The sequence below is a fragment of the Oncorhynchus tshawytscha genome, linkage group LG06 (assembly GCF_018296145.1).
Source record: "Oncorhynchus tshawytscha isolate Ot180627B linkage group LG06, Otsh_v2.0, whole genome shotgun sequence".
NCBI lineage: Eukaryota > Metazoa > Chordata > Actinopteri > Salmoniformes > Salmonidae > Oncorhynchus > Oncorhynchus tshawytscha.
This window is the reverse complement of record NC_056434.1, coordinates 8,364,276-8,382,561: the sequence shown is the minus strand read 5'-3', so window position 1 is coordinate 8,382,561 and position 18,286 is coordinate 8,364,276. Positions and strand designations below refer to the sequence as shown.

Sequence of the window (18,286 nt, the reverse complement as noted above, 5' to 3'; positions counted from 1 at the left end):
CCCAGGTATAAATCAGTCCTTGATCAGATTCAAATGCTCCTGGTGTTTTTACATTTATTTTTAATGAATACATCAAATTGTTAAATATGTGTTTATCTACTGTGAATCTATACATTGTTTTTGTACATAGTCACGCTCATGTTTGTACGTTTTACATTAGTGAAACAGATCATCAGAGATCATTCACCAGATTGTTGATGGACACATACAGTGTCTGGGGAATTTTAAAAGCTATTTTTTTCAAAAATGCCAATCTGCAGCAGGATACCTCTGTTAATAATGTGACAAACTCTCCTGAATGGAGGCGTCAAGTTCATTAGCAATATCCAACAACTCATGCAATAACATACATTTCTGAAAATATGCAGTTGACGGTGCAGCTACATCTATTTTGAAGCCAATTTTTTTTTTTTTTTTTTTTTTACTGTAGTCCGGTACAGGTTAACTTTTTTTAATACCCAGATATGTATTATTATGCTCAGAAAGCAGGTGTAGATGTTACATTTCACTATAACTCCTGTTGTATTAGACGCATGTGACAAATGGCATTTAATTTGAAGCTGCTCATCTCATGTTCTATTTAGTACGTACTGCAAATCCTTTGCACCATTTTTAAATCACTCAGTGATTTGAGAACTATATACATTCGTCAAACAACCACGTTGGACAATCATCTTTGAAGGAGCTTTTGACAGGGCATCTCGGTCTGTTTTCAATCTGAGCTGTAAGGAAAATCAGCTTTAAGCTTGATCTCTTGAGACTGGATGTTCAAAAGTGTTGTGCTGTTGAACATGAAATGCTAAACAGGAAGTGACAAAAGCAGTGATGCAGAATCTAGCAGGTCTTCTAGATGAGAATTATCGATTTGTCTGTATCTCCTGAGATATGTTTCATAGAATTGCTCAAATAATACGTCAAAAGCATCAGGTTTTAATTTGTTTTGTTTTCTTGTGTTTAGGGAGTTTAGTGACAGGAGAAGTCTACTGTGGTATGGTGACCAAAGCTTGCAAGAACAGACTGGATAAGCACATCCTTAGATCCTTAAAATCCCTTATAACAATACATCTCAATCATCCCAGAATCATCGTCCATCTGATCAGTTTAGTGTATTAATTCTCCTCTGCTTAGGAAGTCCTTTCAAGGGAAGGTGGTCTCATGCTCCTTGTCTTCGTGTAGGCCCGCAATGCCATTAATGGGCGTGGCCTCACTGAGAATGCTGCGGAGTGTTACCCGGGTAACACTGAGTGACTGCTTCCTGGGCACGGGGTGCCGTGGCCGATGACACATCACTTCCTTGAACATCTCTCGGAAGCGGGTGGACATGAGGTTGTAGAGGATCGGGTTGACGGCCGAGCTGAGGTAGAAGAAGACGCCAGAGACCACGTGGACATACTTGTACACCTCCAGCTGGATGCTGGTCCACTCGTCGATGAAGCTCCACATGAGTCTGTCGGTGTGGAACGGAGCCCAACAAATTCCAAAAACCACCACCAGAACAACTAGAGAGAGAGAAAGAGAGAGAGAGAGAGAGATTCTTAGTATTTTCATATTCTGTTGACATCAAAACTATGAAATAACACATATGGAATCATGTAGTAACCAAACAAGTGTTAAACCAATCAAAATACATTTTGTATTTTAGATTCTTCAAAGTAGCCACCCTTTGTCTTGATGACAGCTTTGCACACTCTTGCCATTATCTAAACCAGCTTCATGAGGTAGTCACCTGGAATGCATTTCAATTAGCAGGTGTGCCTTGTCAAAGGTTCATTTGTGGAATTTCTTTCCTTCTTAATGCGTTTGAGCCAATCAGATGTGTTGTGACAAGGCAGGGTGCTATACAGAAGATAGCCCTATTTGGTAAAAGACCAAGTCCATATTATGGCAAGAACAGCTCAAATAAGCAGAGAAAAATGACAGTACATCATTACCTCAAGACATGAAGGTCAGCTAATCTGGAACATTTTAAGAACTTTCTTCAAGTGCAGTTGAAAAAACCATCAAGTGCTATGATGAAACTGGCTCTCATGAGGACTGCCACAGGAAAGGAAGACCCAGAGTTTATTCTGCTGCAGAGGATAAGTTCATTAGAGTCACCAGCCTCCGAAATTGCAGCCCAAATAAATGCTTCACAGAGTTCAAGTAACAGACACATCTCAACATCAACTGTTCAGAGGAGAATGTGTGAATCAGGCCTTCATGGTCAAATTGCTGCAAAGAAACCACTACTAAAGGACACCAATAAGAAGAAGAGACTTTCTTGGGCCAACAAACACAAGTAATGGACATTAGACCGGTGGAAATCTTTCCTTTGGTCTGACGAGTCCAAATTTTAGATTTTTCGTTCCAACCGCTGTGTCTTTGTGAGACACAGAGTAGTTGAACGGACGATCTCTGCATGTGTGGCTCCTACCGTGAAACATGGAGGTGGTGTGATGTTGGGGAGTTGCTTTGCTGGCATACTTAACCAGCATGACTACTTCAGCATTCTGCAGCGATATGCCATCCCATCAGGTTTGTGCTTAGTGGGACTAATTTGTTTTTCAACAGAACAATGACCCAAAACACCCCTCCAGGCTGTGTAAGACCTATTTAACCAGGACGGAGAGTGATGGAGTGCTACATCAGATGTCCTGGCCTCCACAATCACCTGATCAACCAAATTGATGGTTTGGGATCGCAAAATGAAGGAAAAGCAGCCAACAAGTGCTCAGCATATGTGGGAACTCCTTCAATACTATTGGAAAAGCATTCCTCATGATCCTGGTTGAGAGAATGTCAAGAGTGTGCAAATCTGACATCACGGCAAAAAGTGGCTACTTTGTTACTACATGATTCCATATGTGTTATTTCATAGTTTTGATGTCACTATTATTCTACATTGTAGAAAAGAGTAAAAAATAAAGAAAAACCCTGGAATGAGTAGGTGTGTCCAAACTTTTGACTCGTGCTGTATGTGAACAGAGATGTATTTTTTTTTAAACTCAGGTTATTCTATTATTTATTATTTACCTCAGTGTAATTTATGGTCTTGGTAAACACAGAGTGTCTCAGGGATTATTTATGAGAAGATCCACTCTTAATGAATTTATATATAAATAACAAGTTGGGAGTCTGGGTGAAGACTTGAAGTACACCGCTAAATTACAACTATCTATCTGAGGCAGACTTACATCCAAGGACCTCCGAGCTAAATAAGAGGGATAGACTATATCACGATGAAGAGAAATCGAGTGAGATAATAACAAACACTCTTAGAAATAAAGGTTTAGTGTTTCTTAAAGGGGTATAACCACTTGTCACTGGGCTGTAAGGTCATTGTACCCCAGTTCCTTCTTATATACACTCAGTGGCTAGTTTATTAGGTACACCACCCCGTTCACAAAAATGGTTCACTCCTACAGACAATGAATCACGTGACTGTAGCTTGCTATGTAAAGCAGGCAGACAGGCATTGATGCGTTCAGTTACTGTTCGACTGAATGTTAGACAAAACAAGTGACACTAAGCGTGGTATGATCATTGTGCAACGGTTCCCGTGTTTCAGTATATCTGTTGTGGGGGGGTTAAGTGACTTGCTCAAAGGCACAACAGCACGCAATGGCATCTAGGATTTGATAACAGCAACTCTTCGGTTTGCATGCTGACTTCGTGCCAGATGTTTCCCGTCAGACCCGGGATTCGAACTGGGGAAAGGGGATACCTAGTCAGTTGCCCAACCTAATGCATTCAACCGAAATGAGTCTTCCACATTTAACTCAACCCCTATGAATAAGGTGAAGGTGGCAATTGTTGCTGGGGGTTAAATGCTCAACGGTAGAACAGCTCAGGGATTTGAACCAGCAACATTATGGTTACTTGCCCAATGCTCTTGGCTACCTGCCGCCAAATAATGCCCATTCATCAACAATATACTATTCCTGTACTCTCTGTGGCTGTAGTATTGTATGTGTAAGGCAGGGGTGTAAAACTTCATTCCTGGAGGACCAAGTGTCTGCTGGGTTTTTACTACTCCCTTGTGATTGATTGGTCAATTAAAGTAATTGATGAGTTAGGAACACCTGGTTGTCTTCTAGGTCTTTTTATTTAGATATTTTTTAAATAAATTGTATTTGATCACAAGGTCATACAAAAGGTCGCTGAGGTATGCAGAAGAGGTGCATCAAAATAGATATAGAAACAATGTATAATATCAACAGAACTAGTTAGAACACTGACTGATTTGTTTTCCAAGATGACTTAGCATACATGAGAGGAAAAGAGTCGGCAGGTAGCCTAGCGGTTAGAGCGTTGGGACAGTAACGGACAGTAACGGAAAGGTCTTGCTAGCACAGAATATGTTCCAGGATTCCTCCGATGGCATTGAGGAGTACACCATATCAGTCACTGGCTTCATAAATAAGTGTATCGATAACGTCGGTGACTGTACGTACAGACCCCAACCAGAAACCATGGATTACAGGCAACATTCGCACTGAGCTAAAGGGTAGAGCTGCCGCGTTCAAGGAGCGGGACACTAACCCAGGCGCTTATAAGAAATCCCGCTACACCCTCAGGCGAACCATCAAACAGGCAAAAGCGCCAATACAGGGCTAAGATTGAATCGTACTACACCGGCTTCGACGCTCACCGGATGTGGCAGGGCCTGCAAACTATTACAGACTACAAAAGGGAGCCTACCAGAAGAGCTAAATCACTTCTATGCTCGCTTCGAGGCAAGCAACACTGAAGCATGCATGAGAGAATCAGCTGTTCCCAGACATCTGCCACACTGACCCTCAACACTGGAGCCCCTCAGGGGTGCGTGCTCAGTTCCGTCCTGTACTCCCTATTCACCCACGACTGCATGCTCAGGCACATCTCCAAAACCATCATTAAGTTTGCAGACGACACAACGGTGGTAGGCCTGATCACTGACAACAACGAGACAGCCTATAGGGAGGAGGTCAGAGACCTGGCCGGGTGGTACCAGAATAAGAACCTATTCCTCAACGTAATCAAGACAAAGGAGATGATTGTGGACTACAGGAAAAGGGGGACCGAGCACGCCCCCATTCTCATCGATGGGGCTGTAGTGGAGCAGGTTGAGAGCTTCAAGTTCCTTGGTGTCCACATCACCAACAAACTAGAATGGTCCAAACACACCAAGACAGCCGTGAAGAGGGAACAACAAAGCCTATTCCTCCTCAGGAAACTAAAAAGATTTGGCTTGGGTCCTCAGATCCTCAAAAGGATCTACAGCTGCAACATCGAGAGCATCCTGACTGTTTGCATCACTGCCTGGTACGGAAACTGCTCAGCCTCCGACCGCAAGGCACTACAGAGGGTAATGCGTACGGCCCAGTACATTATTGCGGCCGAGATCCCTACCTTCCAGGACCTCTATATTAGGCGGTGTGAATAGAAGGCCCAGAAAATCGTCAAAGACCCCAACCACTCAAACCATTGACTATTTGCTCTGCTGCCGCACGGCAAGAGGTACCGGTGTATCAAGTCTGACACCAACAGGCTCTTGAAAAGCTTCTATCCCCAAGTAATACGACTGATAAATAGCTAACCAAATAGCTACAAGGACTCTCTGAGTTAACCTTGTCTCTTTATTGACCTTTTATTTCCCTACACACACTGTCACTCCAACACACACACACACACAATATGCACATACATTTATACTGACTCACAGCCACACAACCAATCACATACATGTATACTGACTCTACACAGCCACACACCCAATCACATACATTTACAGTGGGGCAAAAAAGTATTTAGTCAGCCACCAATTGGGCAAGTTCTCCCACTTAAAGAGATGAGAGAGGCCTGTAATTGTCATCATAGGTACACTTCAACTATGACAGACAAAATGAGAAGGAAAAAGAAATCCGGAAAATCACATTGTAGGATTTTTTATTAATTTATTTGCAAATTATGGTGGAAAATAAGTATTTGGTCACCTACAAACAAGCAAGATTTCTGGCTCTCATAGACCTGCTACCACAGTTGATTTCTTCAAACCAAGCTGCTTACCTATTGCAGATTCAGTCTTCCCAGCCTGGTGCAGGTCTACAATTTAGTTTCTGGTGTCCTTTGAAAGCTCTTTGGTCTTGGCCATAGTGGAGTTTGGAGTGTGACTTTAAGAGGCTCCTCTGTCCTCCACTAATTACCTGTATTAATGGCACCTGTTTGAACTTATCAGTATGAAAGACACCTGTCCACAACTTCAAACAGTCACACTCCAAACTCCACTATGGCCAAGACCAAAGAGCTTTCAAAGGACACCAGAAACTAAATTGTAGACCTGCACCAGGCTAGGAAGACTGAATCTGCAATAGGTAAGCAGCTTGGTTTGAAGAAATCAACTGTGGTAGCAAAAATTACAAGACCACTGATAATCTCCCCCGATCTGGAGCTCCACACAAGATCTCACCCCGTGGGGTCAAAAAATGATCACAAGAACGGTGAGCAAAAATCCCAGAACCACACGGGGGGACCTAGTGAATGACCTGCAGAGAGCTGGGACCAAAGTAACAAACCCTACCATCAGTAACACACTACGCGGCCAGGGACTCAAATCCTGCAGTGCCAGACGTGTCCCCCTGCTTAAGCCAGTACATGTCCAGGCCCGTCTGAAGTTTGCTAGAGAGCATTTGGATGATCCAGAAGAAGATTGGGAGAATGTCATATGGTCAGATGAAACCAAAATAGAACTTTTTGGTAAAAACTCAACTCATCGTGTTTGGAGGACAAAGGAGGCTGAGTTGCATCCAAAGAACACCATACCTACTGTGAAGCATGGGGGTGGAAACATCATGCTTTGGGGCTGTTTTTCTGCAAAGGGACCAGGACGACTGATGTGTGTAAAGGAAAGAATGAATGGGGCCATGTATCGTGAGATTTTGAGGGAAAACCTCCTTCCATCAGCAAGGGCATTGAAGATGCCTTTTTGAAGATGCCTTTCAGCATGACAATGATCCCAAACACACCGCCCGGGCAATGAAGGAGTGGCTTCGTAAGAAGCATTTCAAAGTCCTGGAGTGGCCAGCCAGTCTCCAGATCTCAACCCCGTAGAAAATCTTTGGAGGGAGTTGAAAGTCTGTTGCCCAGCAACAACCCCAAAACATCACTGCTCTAGAAAAGATCTGCATGGAGGAATGGGCCAAAATACCAGCAACAGTGTGTGAAAACCTTGTGAAGACTTACAGAAAACGTTTGACCTCTGTCATTGCCAACAAAGGGTATATAACAAAGTATTGAGAAACTTTTGTTATTGACCAAATACTTATTTTCCACCATAATTTGCAAATAAATTCATTAAAATCCTACAATGTGATTTTCTGCTTGCTTAATTACTTATTTTATTGGGTATTTCATATTTCTTATTCTTATTTCTCGTGTTTTTTTTCTAGTAATACATTGTTATTGATTATTGCATTGTTGGGTTTGCAAGATAGGCATTTCACTGTACTTCTGCATGTGATATAAAAACCTGAAACATTTTCAATGAACAGAAACAGTTTTTTTAATCTGTTTTATTTACCTGAAAGAAGTTTGTCCTTTGACTAATGAAGTATGTCACAGTGTGACTAATGTGACCAATGAAGTACGTCACAGCTAGCACCAGCTCCAGTGTTAATTAGCCCAACTCCCAAGTTCAGCTCGCCTCCTGTGGCTGTGCAGATAATCTCCGGTTTTCTAGAATTGTTATTCTCACGGTTTTATCCTTCACTGTGTATGAATGTTAGAACTTTAATACAATATTTGTTTCCTGATGAAGATGTCAATGCTTTTTTCAAATTTTTGTCATTGTGCAGCATTGTTTTACAATTATTTTTGCGCTAGCTATGGAAGTACTGTTAGCCACATTTTTCCTGTCAGCTGACTCGCTAGCTAGATAGCTAGCTAAGGTGTAGCAGTTTGTATATGGTTTTTGAGTCACTGTATTGTTATAGCAGGTGATAAATGTTTTTTCTTGATTATCATCGCTAAATATATGTGCCCAAGTCAACCCTGTTTTCATGATTTCGGGTAGATAATTAAAATCAATCAATAACACCAACTTTTTGGACTCATTCAGAAGTTTTTACCTAAATAATTAGAATACTATTTGGAATTTAATATTGGAAGTTCCATTTATATTCCTAAACATACGTTGAAAATGATGCTATCGCTGCTTCCCGTTGACAATAACTTTTGATAAATATCCCAATGTCAAAACACAGTTTTGAAGTGTCCAAATCAATAATCAATAAGGGAGCGTTTCCATTTCAGTCAAGGGGAGCATTTAGTATTTATTTATTTAGTCCGGGGGAGGGTTCAGTATTTATTTATTTAGTCCAGGGAAGCATTTAGTATTTATTTATTTAGTCCAGGGGAGGGTTTAATATTTATTTATTTAGTCCAGGGGAGGGTTTAGTATTTATTTATTTAGTCCAGGGAAGGGTTTAGTATTTATTTATTTAGTCCAGGGGAGGGTTTAATATTTATTTATTTAGTCCAGGGGAGGGTTTAGTATTTATTTATTTAGTCCAGGGAAGCATTTAGTATTTATTTATTTAGTCCAGGGGAGGGTTTAATATTTATTTATTTAGTCCAGGGGAGGGTTTAGTATTTATTTATTTAGTCCGGGGGAGGGTTTAGTATTTATTTATTTAGTCCAGGGAAGCATTTAGTATTTATTTATTTAGTCCAGGGGAGGGTTTAATATTTTATTTATTTATTTCCAGGGGAGGGTTTAGTATTTATTTATTTAGTCCGGGGAGGTATTTATTTATTTTCAGTATTTATTTATTTAGTCCAGGGAAGCATTTAGTATTTATTTATTTAGTCCAGGGGAGGGTTTAATATTTATTTATTTAGTCCAGGGGAGGGTTTAGTATTTATTTATTTAGTCCGGGGGAGGGTTTAGTATTTATTTATTTAGTCCAGGGAAGCATTTAGTATTTATTTATTTAGTCCAGGGGAGGGTTTAATATTTATTTATTTAGTCCGGGGGAGGGTTCAGTATTTATTTATTTAGTCCAGGGAAGCATTTAGTATTTATTTATTTAGTCCAGGGGAGGGTTTAATATTTATTTATTTAGTCCAGGGGAGGGTTTAGTATTTATTTATTTAGTCCAGGGAAGCATTTAGTATTTATTTATTTAGTCCAGGGAGGGTTCAGTATTTATTTATTTAGTCCAGGGAGGGTTTAATATTTATTTATTTAGTCCAGGGAGGGTTTAGTATTTATTTATTTAGTCCAGGGGGGAGTCCAGGGGGTTTAATATTTATTTATTTAGTATTTATTTATTTAGTCTAGGGGAGCATTTAGTATTTATTTATTTAGTCCAGGGGAGGGTTTAGTATTTATTTATTTAGTCCAGGGAAGCATTTAGTATTTATTTATTTAGTCCAGGGAAGCATTTAGTATTTATTTATTTAGCCCAGGGGAGGGTTTAGTATTTATTTATTTAATCCAGGGGAGGGTTTAGTATTTATTTATTTAATCCAGGGGAGGGTTTAGTGTTTATTTATTTAGTCTAGGGGAGCGTTTAGTATTTATTTATTTAGTCCAGGGGAGGGTTTAGTATTTATTTATTTAGTCCAGGGGGAGGTTTAGTATTTATTTATTTAGTCCAGGGGAGGTTTAGTATTTATTTATTTAGTCCAGGGGAGCGTTTAGTATTTATTTATTTAGTCCAGGGAGGGTTTAGTATTTATTTATTTAGTCCAGGGAGCGTTTAGTATTTATTTATTTAGTCCAGGGGAGCGTTTAGTATTTATTTATTTAGTCTAGGGGGAGGGTTTAGCGTTTAGTAGGGTTTAGTATTTATTTATTTAGTCCAGGGAAGCATTTAGTATTTATTTATTTATTTAGGGTTTTATTTATTTAGTCCGGGGAGGGTTTAGTATTTATTTATTTAGTCCAGGGAGCATTTAGTATTTATTTATTTAGTCCAGGTATTTATTTATTTAGTCCGGGGGAGGGTTTATTTATTTAGTCCGGGGAAGCATTTAGTATTTATTTATTTAGTCCAGGGGAGGGTTTAGTATTTATTTATTTAGTCTAGGGGAGGGTTTAGTATTTATTTATTTAGTCCAGGGGATTTATTTATTTTCCAGTATTTATTTATTTAGTCTAGGGTTCAGTATTTATTTAGCGTTTAGTATTTATTTATTTAGTCCAGGGAGGTTTAATATTTATTTATTTATATTTATTTATTTAGTCCAGGGGAGGGTTTAGTATTTATTTATTTAGTCCGGGGAGGGTTTAGTATTTATTTACTTAGTCCAGGGGAGGGTTTAATATTTATTTATTTAGTCCAGGGGAGGGTTTAGTATTTATTTATTTAGTCCAGGGAAGCATTTAGTATTTATTTATTTAGTCCAGGGGAGGGTTTAGTATTTATTTATTTAGCCCAGGGGAGGGTTTAGTATTTATTTAGTCCAGGGGAGGGTTTAGTATTTATTTATTTAGCCCGGGGGAGGGTTTAGTATTTATTTAGTCCAGGGGAGGGTTTAGTATTTATTTATTTAGTCCAGGGGAGGGTTTAGTATTTATTTATTTAGTCCAGGGAGCATTTAGTATTTATTTATTTAGTCCAGGGGAGGGTTTAGTATTTATTTATTTAGTCCAGGGTTTAGTATTTATTTATTTAGAAGCATTTAGTATTTATTTATTTAGTCCAGGGAAGCATTTAGTATTTATTTATTTAGTCCAGGGAAGCATTTAGTATTTATTTATTTAGCCCAGGGAGGGTTTAGTATTTATTTATTTAGTCCAGGGGCATTTAGGAGGGTTTAGTATTTATTTATTTAGTCTAGGGGAGCGTTTAGTATTTATTTATTTAGTCTAGGGGAGCGTTTAGTATTTATTTATTTAGTCTAGGGGAGCGTTTAGTATTTATTTATTTAGTCCAGGGGAGGGTTTAGTATTTATTTATTTAGTCCAGGGGAGGGTTTAGTATTTATTTATTTAGTCCAGGGGAGTGTCATGTAATTTATAATCGATTAGATGTCATATTGCTCATTGATTGGGAATTAGTTGCTGATTATATCTCGATGTGTGCCCTACGCTGCCACTCATCCTTGAAGCTCTGCTGGGGGGCGCATCAAGTGCGCCTTTTGTGGTCTCAATCAAATGATCCGTAGACTATGCTATAGGCTATAGACCTAGGCTATACGAAGCGCATGCTCGGAGAAGCACAAGGCAAAGTAATATACAGTGGGGAGAACAAGTATTTGATACACTGCCGATTTTGCAGGTTTTCCTACTTACAAAGCATGTAGAGGTCTGTAATTTTTATAATAGGTATATTTGAACTGTGAGAGAAGGAATCTAAAACAAAAATCCAGAAAATCACATTGTATGATTTTTAAGTAATTAATTTGCATTTCACTGCATGACATAAGTATTTGATACATCAGAAAAGCAGAACTTAATATTTGGTACAGAAACCTTTGTTTGCAATTAGAGATCATACGTTTCCTGTAGTTCTTGACCAGGTGTGCACACACTGCAGCAGGGATTTTGGCACACTCCTCCATACAGACCATCTCCAGATCCTTCACCAAGGAACTTGAAGCTCTCAATCTGCTCCACTACAGCCCCGTCGATGAGAATGGGGGCTTGCTCGGTCCTCCTTTTCCTGTAGTCCACAATCATCTCCTCAGTCTTGGCTACGTTGAGGGATAGGTTGTTATTCAGGTACCATCCGGCCAGGTTTCTGACCTCCTCCGTATAGGCTGTCTCGTCGTTGTCGGTGATCAGGCCTACCGCTGTTTTGTTGTCTGCAAACGTAATGATGGTGCTGGAGTCATGCCTGGCCATGCAGTCGTGGGTGAACTGGGAGTACAGGAGGGGACTGAGCACGCAACCCTGAGGGGCTCCAGTGTTGAGGATCAGCATGGCAGAAGTGTTGCTACCCACCCTCACCGCCTGGGGGCGGCCCGTCAGGAAGTCCAGGATTCATTTGCAGAGCGAGGTGTTTAGTCCCAGGATCCTTAGCTTAATGATGAGCTTTGAGGGTACTATGGTGTTGAACACTGAGCTGTAGTCAATGAATAGCATTCTCACGTAGGTGTTCCTTTTGTCCAGGTGGGAAAGTGCAGTGTGGAGTGCAATTGAGATTGCATCATCTGTGGATCTGTTTGGGCTGTATGCAAATTGGAGTGGGTCCAGGGTTTCTAGGATAATGGAGTTGATGTGAGCCATTACCGGCCTTTCAATGCACTTCATGGCTACGGATGTGAGTGCTACGGGTCTGTTGTCATTTAGGCAGGTTGCCTTCGTGTTCTTGGGCACAGGGAATATGGTGGTCTGCTTGAAACATGTTGGTATTACAGACTCAATCAGGTGCATGTTGAAAATGTCAGTGAAGACACCTGCCAGTTGGTCAGCACGTGCCCGGAGCACACGTCCTTGTAATCTGTCTGGCCCAGCGAATGTTGACTTGTATAAAGGTCTTACTCATGTCGGCTACGGAGAGCGTGATCACACAGTCGTCCGGAACAGCTGATGCTCTCATGCATGCATCACTGTTGCTTGTCTCAAAGCGAGCATGGAAGTGATTTAGCTCGTCTGGTCATCCTTTTCCTGTAGTCCACAATCATCTCCTTTGTCTTGATTACGTTGAGGAATAGGTTCCTATTCTGGTACCACCCGGCCAGGTCTCTGACCTCCTCCCTATAGGCTGTCTCGTCGTTGTCAGTGATCAGGCCTACCACCGTTGTGTCGTCTGCAAACTTAATGATGGTGTTGGAGTCTTGCCTGAGCATGCAGTCGTGGGTGAATAGGGAGTACAGAACGGGACTACTTCTCTGGACCAACTACTTCTCTGATAGAGTTCAGTGTGTCAAATCGGAGGGCCTGTTGTCCGGGCCTCTGGCAGTCTCTTTGTGCCACAGGGTTAAATTCTTGGACAGACTCTCTTCTGTATACATCAATGATGTCGCTCTTGCTGCTGGTGACGTCTCTGATCCACCTCTACGCAGACGACACGATTCTGTATACTTCTGGCCCTTCTTTGGACACTGTGTTAACAACCCTCCAGACGAGCTTCAATGCCATACAACTTTCCTTCTGTGGACTCCAATTGCTCTTAAATACAAGTAAAACTAAATGCATGCTCTTCAACCGATCGCTGCCTGCACCTGCCCGCCCGTTCAACATCACTACTCTGGACGGCTCTGACTTAGAATATGTGGACAACTACAAATACCTAGGTGTCTGGTTAGACTGTAAACTCTCCTCCCAGACTCACATAAACATCTCCAATCCAAAGTTAAATGTAGAATTGGCTTCCTATTTCGCAACAAAGCATCCTTCACTCATGCCCTTGTAAAACTGACCATCCTACCGGTCCTCGACTTCGGCGATGTCATTTACAAAATAGCCTCCAATACCTTACTCAATAAATTGGATGCAGTCTATCACAGTGCCATCCGTTTTGTCACCAAAGCCCCACATACTACCCACCACTGTGACCTGTATGCTCTCGTTAGCTGGCCCTTGCTTCATACTCGTCGCCAAACCCACTGGCTCCAGGACATCTACAAGACCCTGCTAGGTAAAGTCCTCCCTTATCTCAGCTCGCTGGTCACCATAGCATCACCCACCTGTAGCATGCGCTCCAGCAGGTATATCTCTCTGGTCACCCCCAAAACCAATTATTTCTTTGGCTGCCTCTCCTTCCAGTTCTCTGCTGCCAATGACTGGAACGAACTACAAAAATCTCTGAAACTGGAAACACTTATCCCTCACTAGCTTTAAGCACCAGCTGTCAGAGCAGCTCACAGATTACTGCACCTGTACATAGCTCATTTATAATTTAGCCCAAACAACTACCTCTCCCGCTACTGTATTTATTTATTTTGCTCCTTTGCACCCCATTATTTCTATCTCTACTCTGCACATTCTTCCACTGCAAATCAACCATTCCAGTGTTTTACTTGCTATATTGTATTTACTTCGCCACCATGGCCTTTTTTGCCTTTACCTCCCTTATCTCACCTCATTTGCTCACATTGTACATAGACTTATTTTTCTACTGTATTATTGACTGTATGTTTGTTTTACTCCATGTGTAACTCTGTGTTGTTGTATGTGTCGAACTGCTTTGCTGTATCTTGGTCAGGTCGCTACCTGGTTAAATAAAGGTGAAATAAAAAAATCAAATAAAAAGTTCCTGCCAAGGCAGCAGCTATTCTTCCTGGGTTTTATTATGGATCTCCATTAGTTCCTGCCAAGGCAGCAGCTACTCTTTGTGGGTTTTATTATGGATCTCCATTAGTTCCTGCCAAGGCAGCAGCTATTCTTCCTGGGTTTTATTATGGATCTCCATTAGTTCCTGCCAAGGCAGCAGCTATTCTTCCTGGGTTTTATTATGGATCTCCATTAGTTCCTGCCAAGGCAGCAGCTATTCTTCCTGGGTTTTATTATGGATCTCCATTAGTTCCTGCCAAGGCAGCAGCTATTCTTCCTGGGTTTTATTATGGATTAACCTTTAGTTCCTGCCAAGGCAGAAGCTACGATCTTCTGCAAAATTAAGGCAGTTATACAATTTTAAAAACATTACAATACATTCATTACAGAATTTACAACACACACTCAGGCCCATACACCACTACCACATATCTACCACGGTTCCAAACTTAGACTATCCTCTTTTTTTAACAATAGCCTGTATAGAAATCAAAAAGTCTCTGGTGCTGCAGCATGCAGCTCATTCATTGTCATACTCTGTTGTGCTATTATAAAATATTCTGCTTGTCTCTAGTCAAGGTTAAATGACGTAGAATTGAATGAAGAGCGATTATATAAAAATACATTTCTTTTTCTCTGACCCAGAATTAAGATGATAGATTCATGCAGTTATTTTATTATAATGGAGATCTATTCACCCTTGTCCACACTGGTTTGGGAATCCACAACTTTCTGGCTGTGGTTAGGCTACAAAAACTGAGAACCATTTCTTAAACTGTCTGTCCTAAGAGTGAGGGTAAATGGTAGACATGTTCTCTGCTATCCACTTTGTTTAATTATTATTTTGGCTATAGGGGAGGGTCACTTGTTTTTTAGTTTTTTTCAAGTGTTTAGGGAGGGTCAAAACGAAAAAAGGTTAAACGCAACACTATTTTGTTAATCACTCATATCAATATCAATTTGAAATCAATTGAGCGGGGACAAACGTTTGGGGTGTATGCGCTGGTTAAACTAACACAAAGGCCACACTGAATCTGATAATAATTTTCAAATCAGTGGTTAGAAGAAGAATTTGCTGAAGACTGTCATCTGAACTTCTGGAACGTCGGGTGGAAGTTTCGTGAGGCTGGCGAAATGTAAAAGGGAACAAATCATTTGCATTGTTATTTAACTTTGACGAATCACAACCCGCCATAAGATATCAACAGTGACAAGGGTTGGCTGTTATTTAAGTGATAGTTTGACTCAAATCCATATATAGGTGTGAGGCCAGCAACTACTATACAGAGAGCACTCCAACATTTACAATTGGAAAAATACATCTTTATTGGACAATCTCTCAGCTAAATACCACACAGAAACCTAAACATGTATGTTAAACTGCAATCAAGATTAATAACCTCTCTGGGATATGTGGGACGCTAACGTCCCACCTGGCCAAAAGCCAGGGAAAATTCAGAGCGCCAAATTCAAATAAATTACTATAAAAATCAAACTTTCATTAAATTACACATGTAAGATAGCAAATTAAAGCTACACTTGTTGTGAATCCAGCCGACATGTCAGATTTCAAAAAGGCTTTTCGGAAAAAGCAAACAATGCTATTATCTGAGGACAGCACCTCCGTAAACAAAGAGAGATAAGCATATTTCAACCCTGCAGGCGCGACACAAAACACAGAAATTTAAATATAATTCATGCCTTACCTTTGACAAGCTTCTTTTATTGGCACTCCAATATGTCCCATAAACATCACAAATGGTCCTTTTGTTCGATTAATTCTGTCAATATATATCCAGAATGTCCATTCTTTGGGGCATAGATTCTATTGGTAGCATGACTTAGCAAATGTCCCTGTCCAAAGGTCTTTACAAGGAGGTTGTCTATGTATGATTACTCATATGCGTGTCCAAGTAGCCTTCACAAGATCAGATATTTATTTTACCTTTATTTAACTAGGCAAGTCAGTTAAGAACAAATTATTATTTTCAATGACAGCCTAGGAACAGTGGGTTATATAACAGGCTATATAACTGCCTGTTCAGGGGAAGAACGACAGATTTCGTACTTTGTCAGCTTGGGGGTTTGAACTTGCAACCTTCCAGTTGCTAGTCCAACACTCTAACCACTAGGCTACCCTGCCGCCAATATGGCCCAGAGCAGTCACATCTTGTTAGTTTACCTTGCCTCATCTACACAGATTCTGCTTACGTTCTGTTTTTTACATCCAATGGTCAATTCGATGTTGATCTAGCTTTTGTACACTCACATGGGCTTCAGCCTTCATTCTGCTTACACATGTCTAATATTTAACCTTACATTGATTATTCTTTCTACTTCAAAGAGAACAGTATAGTTACTGAGAATCACCAGATGACTGGAAAAGCTACCACATAATTCCCTGAGGTTCTCAACTTCAACTCACCATCAAAATATGAGATCGATTCAAAGATGCAAGTTAATTTTGGAACCAGTCCTATTGGACTCCTATGGAATTATATCCAATAGGTTTTAATTTTATAGAATTGTAATGGATTCCAATATAAGAATCCAATAGAAAAATTCTATCAGATTTTGGAACCAGTGATATTGTAGTCATAAGCCTGGGAAACTCCAGCCTGATTGGTGTCACACTTTTTCTCCTTCCCTACTAAACACACCTGATTTAAAGTAATTGCATTTTAAAACGAAGATCATGATTAGTTGACTATTGAAGTCAGGTGTGTTCGCTGGGGCTGGGACAAAACTGTGACACCAATCAAGCCCCCGAGGACTGGAGTTGCCCAGGCCTGTCCTATAGGATAGGTTCCAAAATCTGATAGGATTTGATAGGATTTTGAATTATTGGAATCCTTTAGGATTTTTCGGCTAGGGTAAGAGCAGCCAGTAAGTTGGTTTTTTAACGACACTACATGACTACACCTGCTCATCGTGACCACACCTGCTCATCCTGACCACACCTTCTCATCCTGACCACACCTTCTCATCCTGACCACACCTTCTCATCCTGACCACACCTTCTCATCCTGACCACACCTTCTCATCCTGACCACACCTTCTCATCCTGACCACACCTTCTCATCAAACATCTCATTCCAAAATCATGGGCATTAATATGGAGTTGGTCCACCCTTTGCTGCTATAACAGACTTCTGGGAAGGCTTTCCACTAGATGTTGGAACATTGCTGCAGGGGGACTTGCTTCCATTCAGCCACGAGCATTCGTGAGGTCGGACACTGATGTTGGGCGATTAGGCCTGGTTCGCAGTCAGCGTAATGTCAGCTGTAATGTAACAAAATGTGGAAAAAGTCAAGGGGTACTTTCTGAAGGTACTGTATGTTCTCTCCCTTTCTGCATGAAGCGCTCCTTATCTTGAAAGTCACCAAAACATACAACGAAGGGTCGTGTATTGGAGATCTCTCTGCCTATTCCAGTGAATTCACGGCCTAGGCGGTGAGCCCGTTCCAAGGCCAAAGGAGTGTAGAATATTTTTTTTTACCCAGGACCTCCTCGAAAAACGGGTGATTAACTTAACTGGATCCTTCTGGTATATTTGCAATAATCCTTATGTTTGAGAGGTGAGAATAATTCTCCACCATGTCCACTCTCTCTGTCAATAGTTTATTTTCTGTTTTTAGAGTTTCATAGCCGTTTTCTAACTATTCGGTCACTGCAACCAGACAAGCCCATCTCCAACTCTGTTACTTTCATACCTTCCTCCTGTATTGTAGTTTGCATTCCAGCCAGGGTGGTAACGATGGGAGACAAGGCCGCGTCCACGGCATCTTTTACCAGGGTTGTGAGTGTGATTGAAAGATCCGATATCGGTCGTAAACAGAGGTTTTCTAGATCCACTGGTAGCTCATTGGGTGATAACAATGCACTGTTTAAGATGAGGAGTCCTGTAGCTGTTTTGTACTGTGCGTACGCAAAGATGTAAATTGGCTGTGAGATTTCCTCCAAACTTGCGCTTTAAGACATCAATCACTAACAACATTTTCCATTAGATTTGTCTAAAAAAAAAATCCCTATTTGTTCAGAGTTCTTTCTGGAACGTTCCTAGGAGCACCATAACCCCCCCCCTCCCCCACCTATTTGAATTT

General features: G+C 40.8%; 1 protein-coding gene across 1 annotated transcript in view; it reads right to left on the bottom strand.

Moving 5' to 3' along the window:
- Positions 1–377: 377 nt before the first annotated feature.
- The window catches only part of nmur1a (neuromedin U receptor 1a), a 44,325-nt gene continuing 26,416 nt past the window's right edge, over positions 378–18,286 (bottom strand). The window contains exon 3 of the mRNA XM_024422834.2: positions 378–1,499. Within this exon, the coding sequence (XP_024278602.1) occupies positions 1,138–1,499 (362 nt within the window). The 3' untranslated portion in view covers positions 378–1,137. The remainder of the gene's footprint in view (positions 1,500–18,286) is intronic.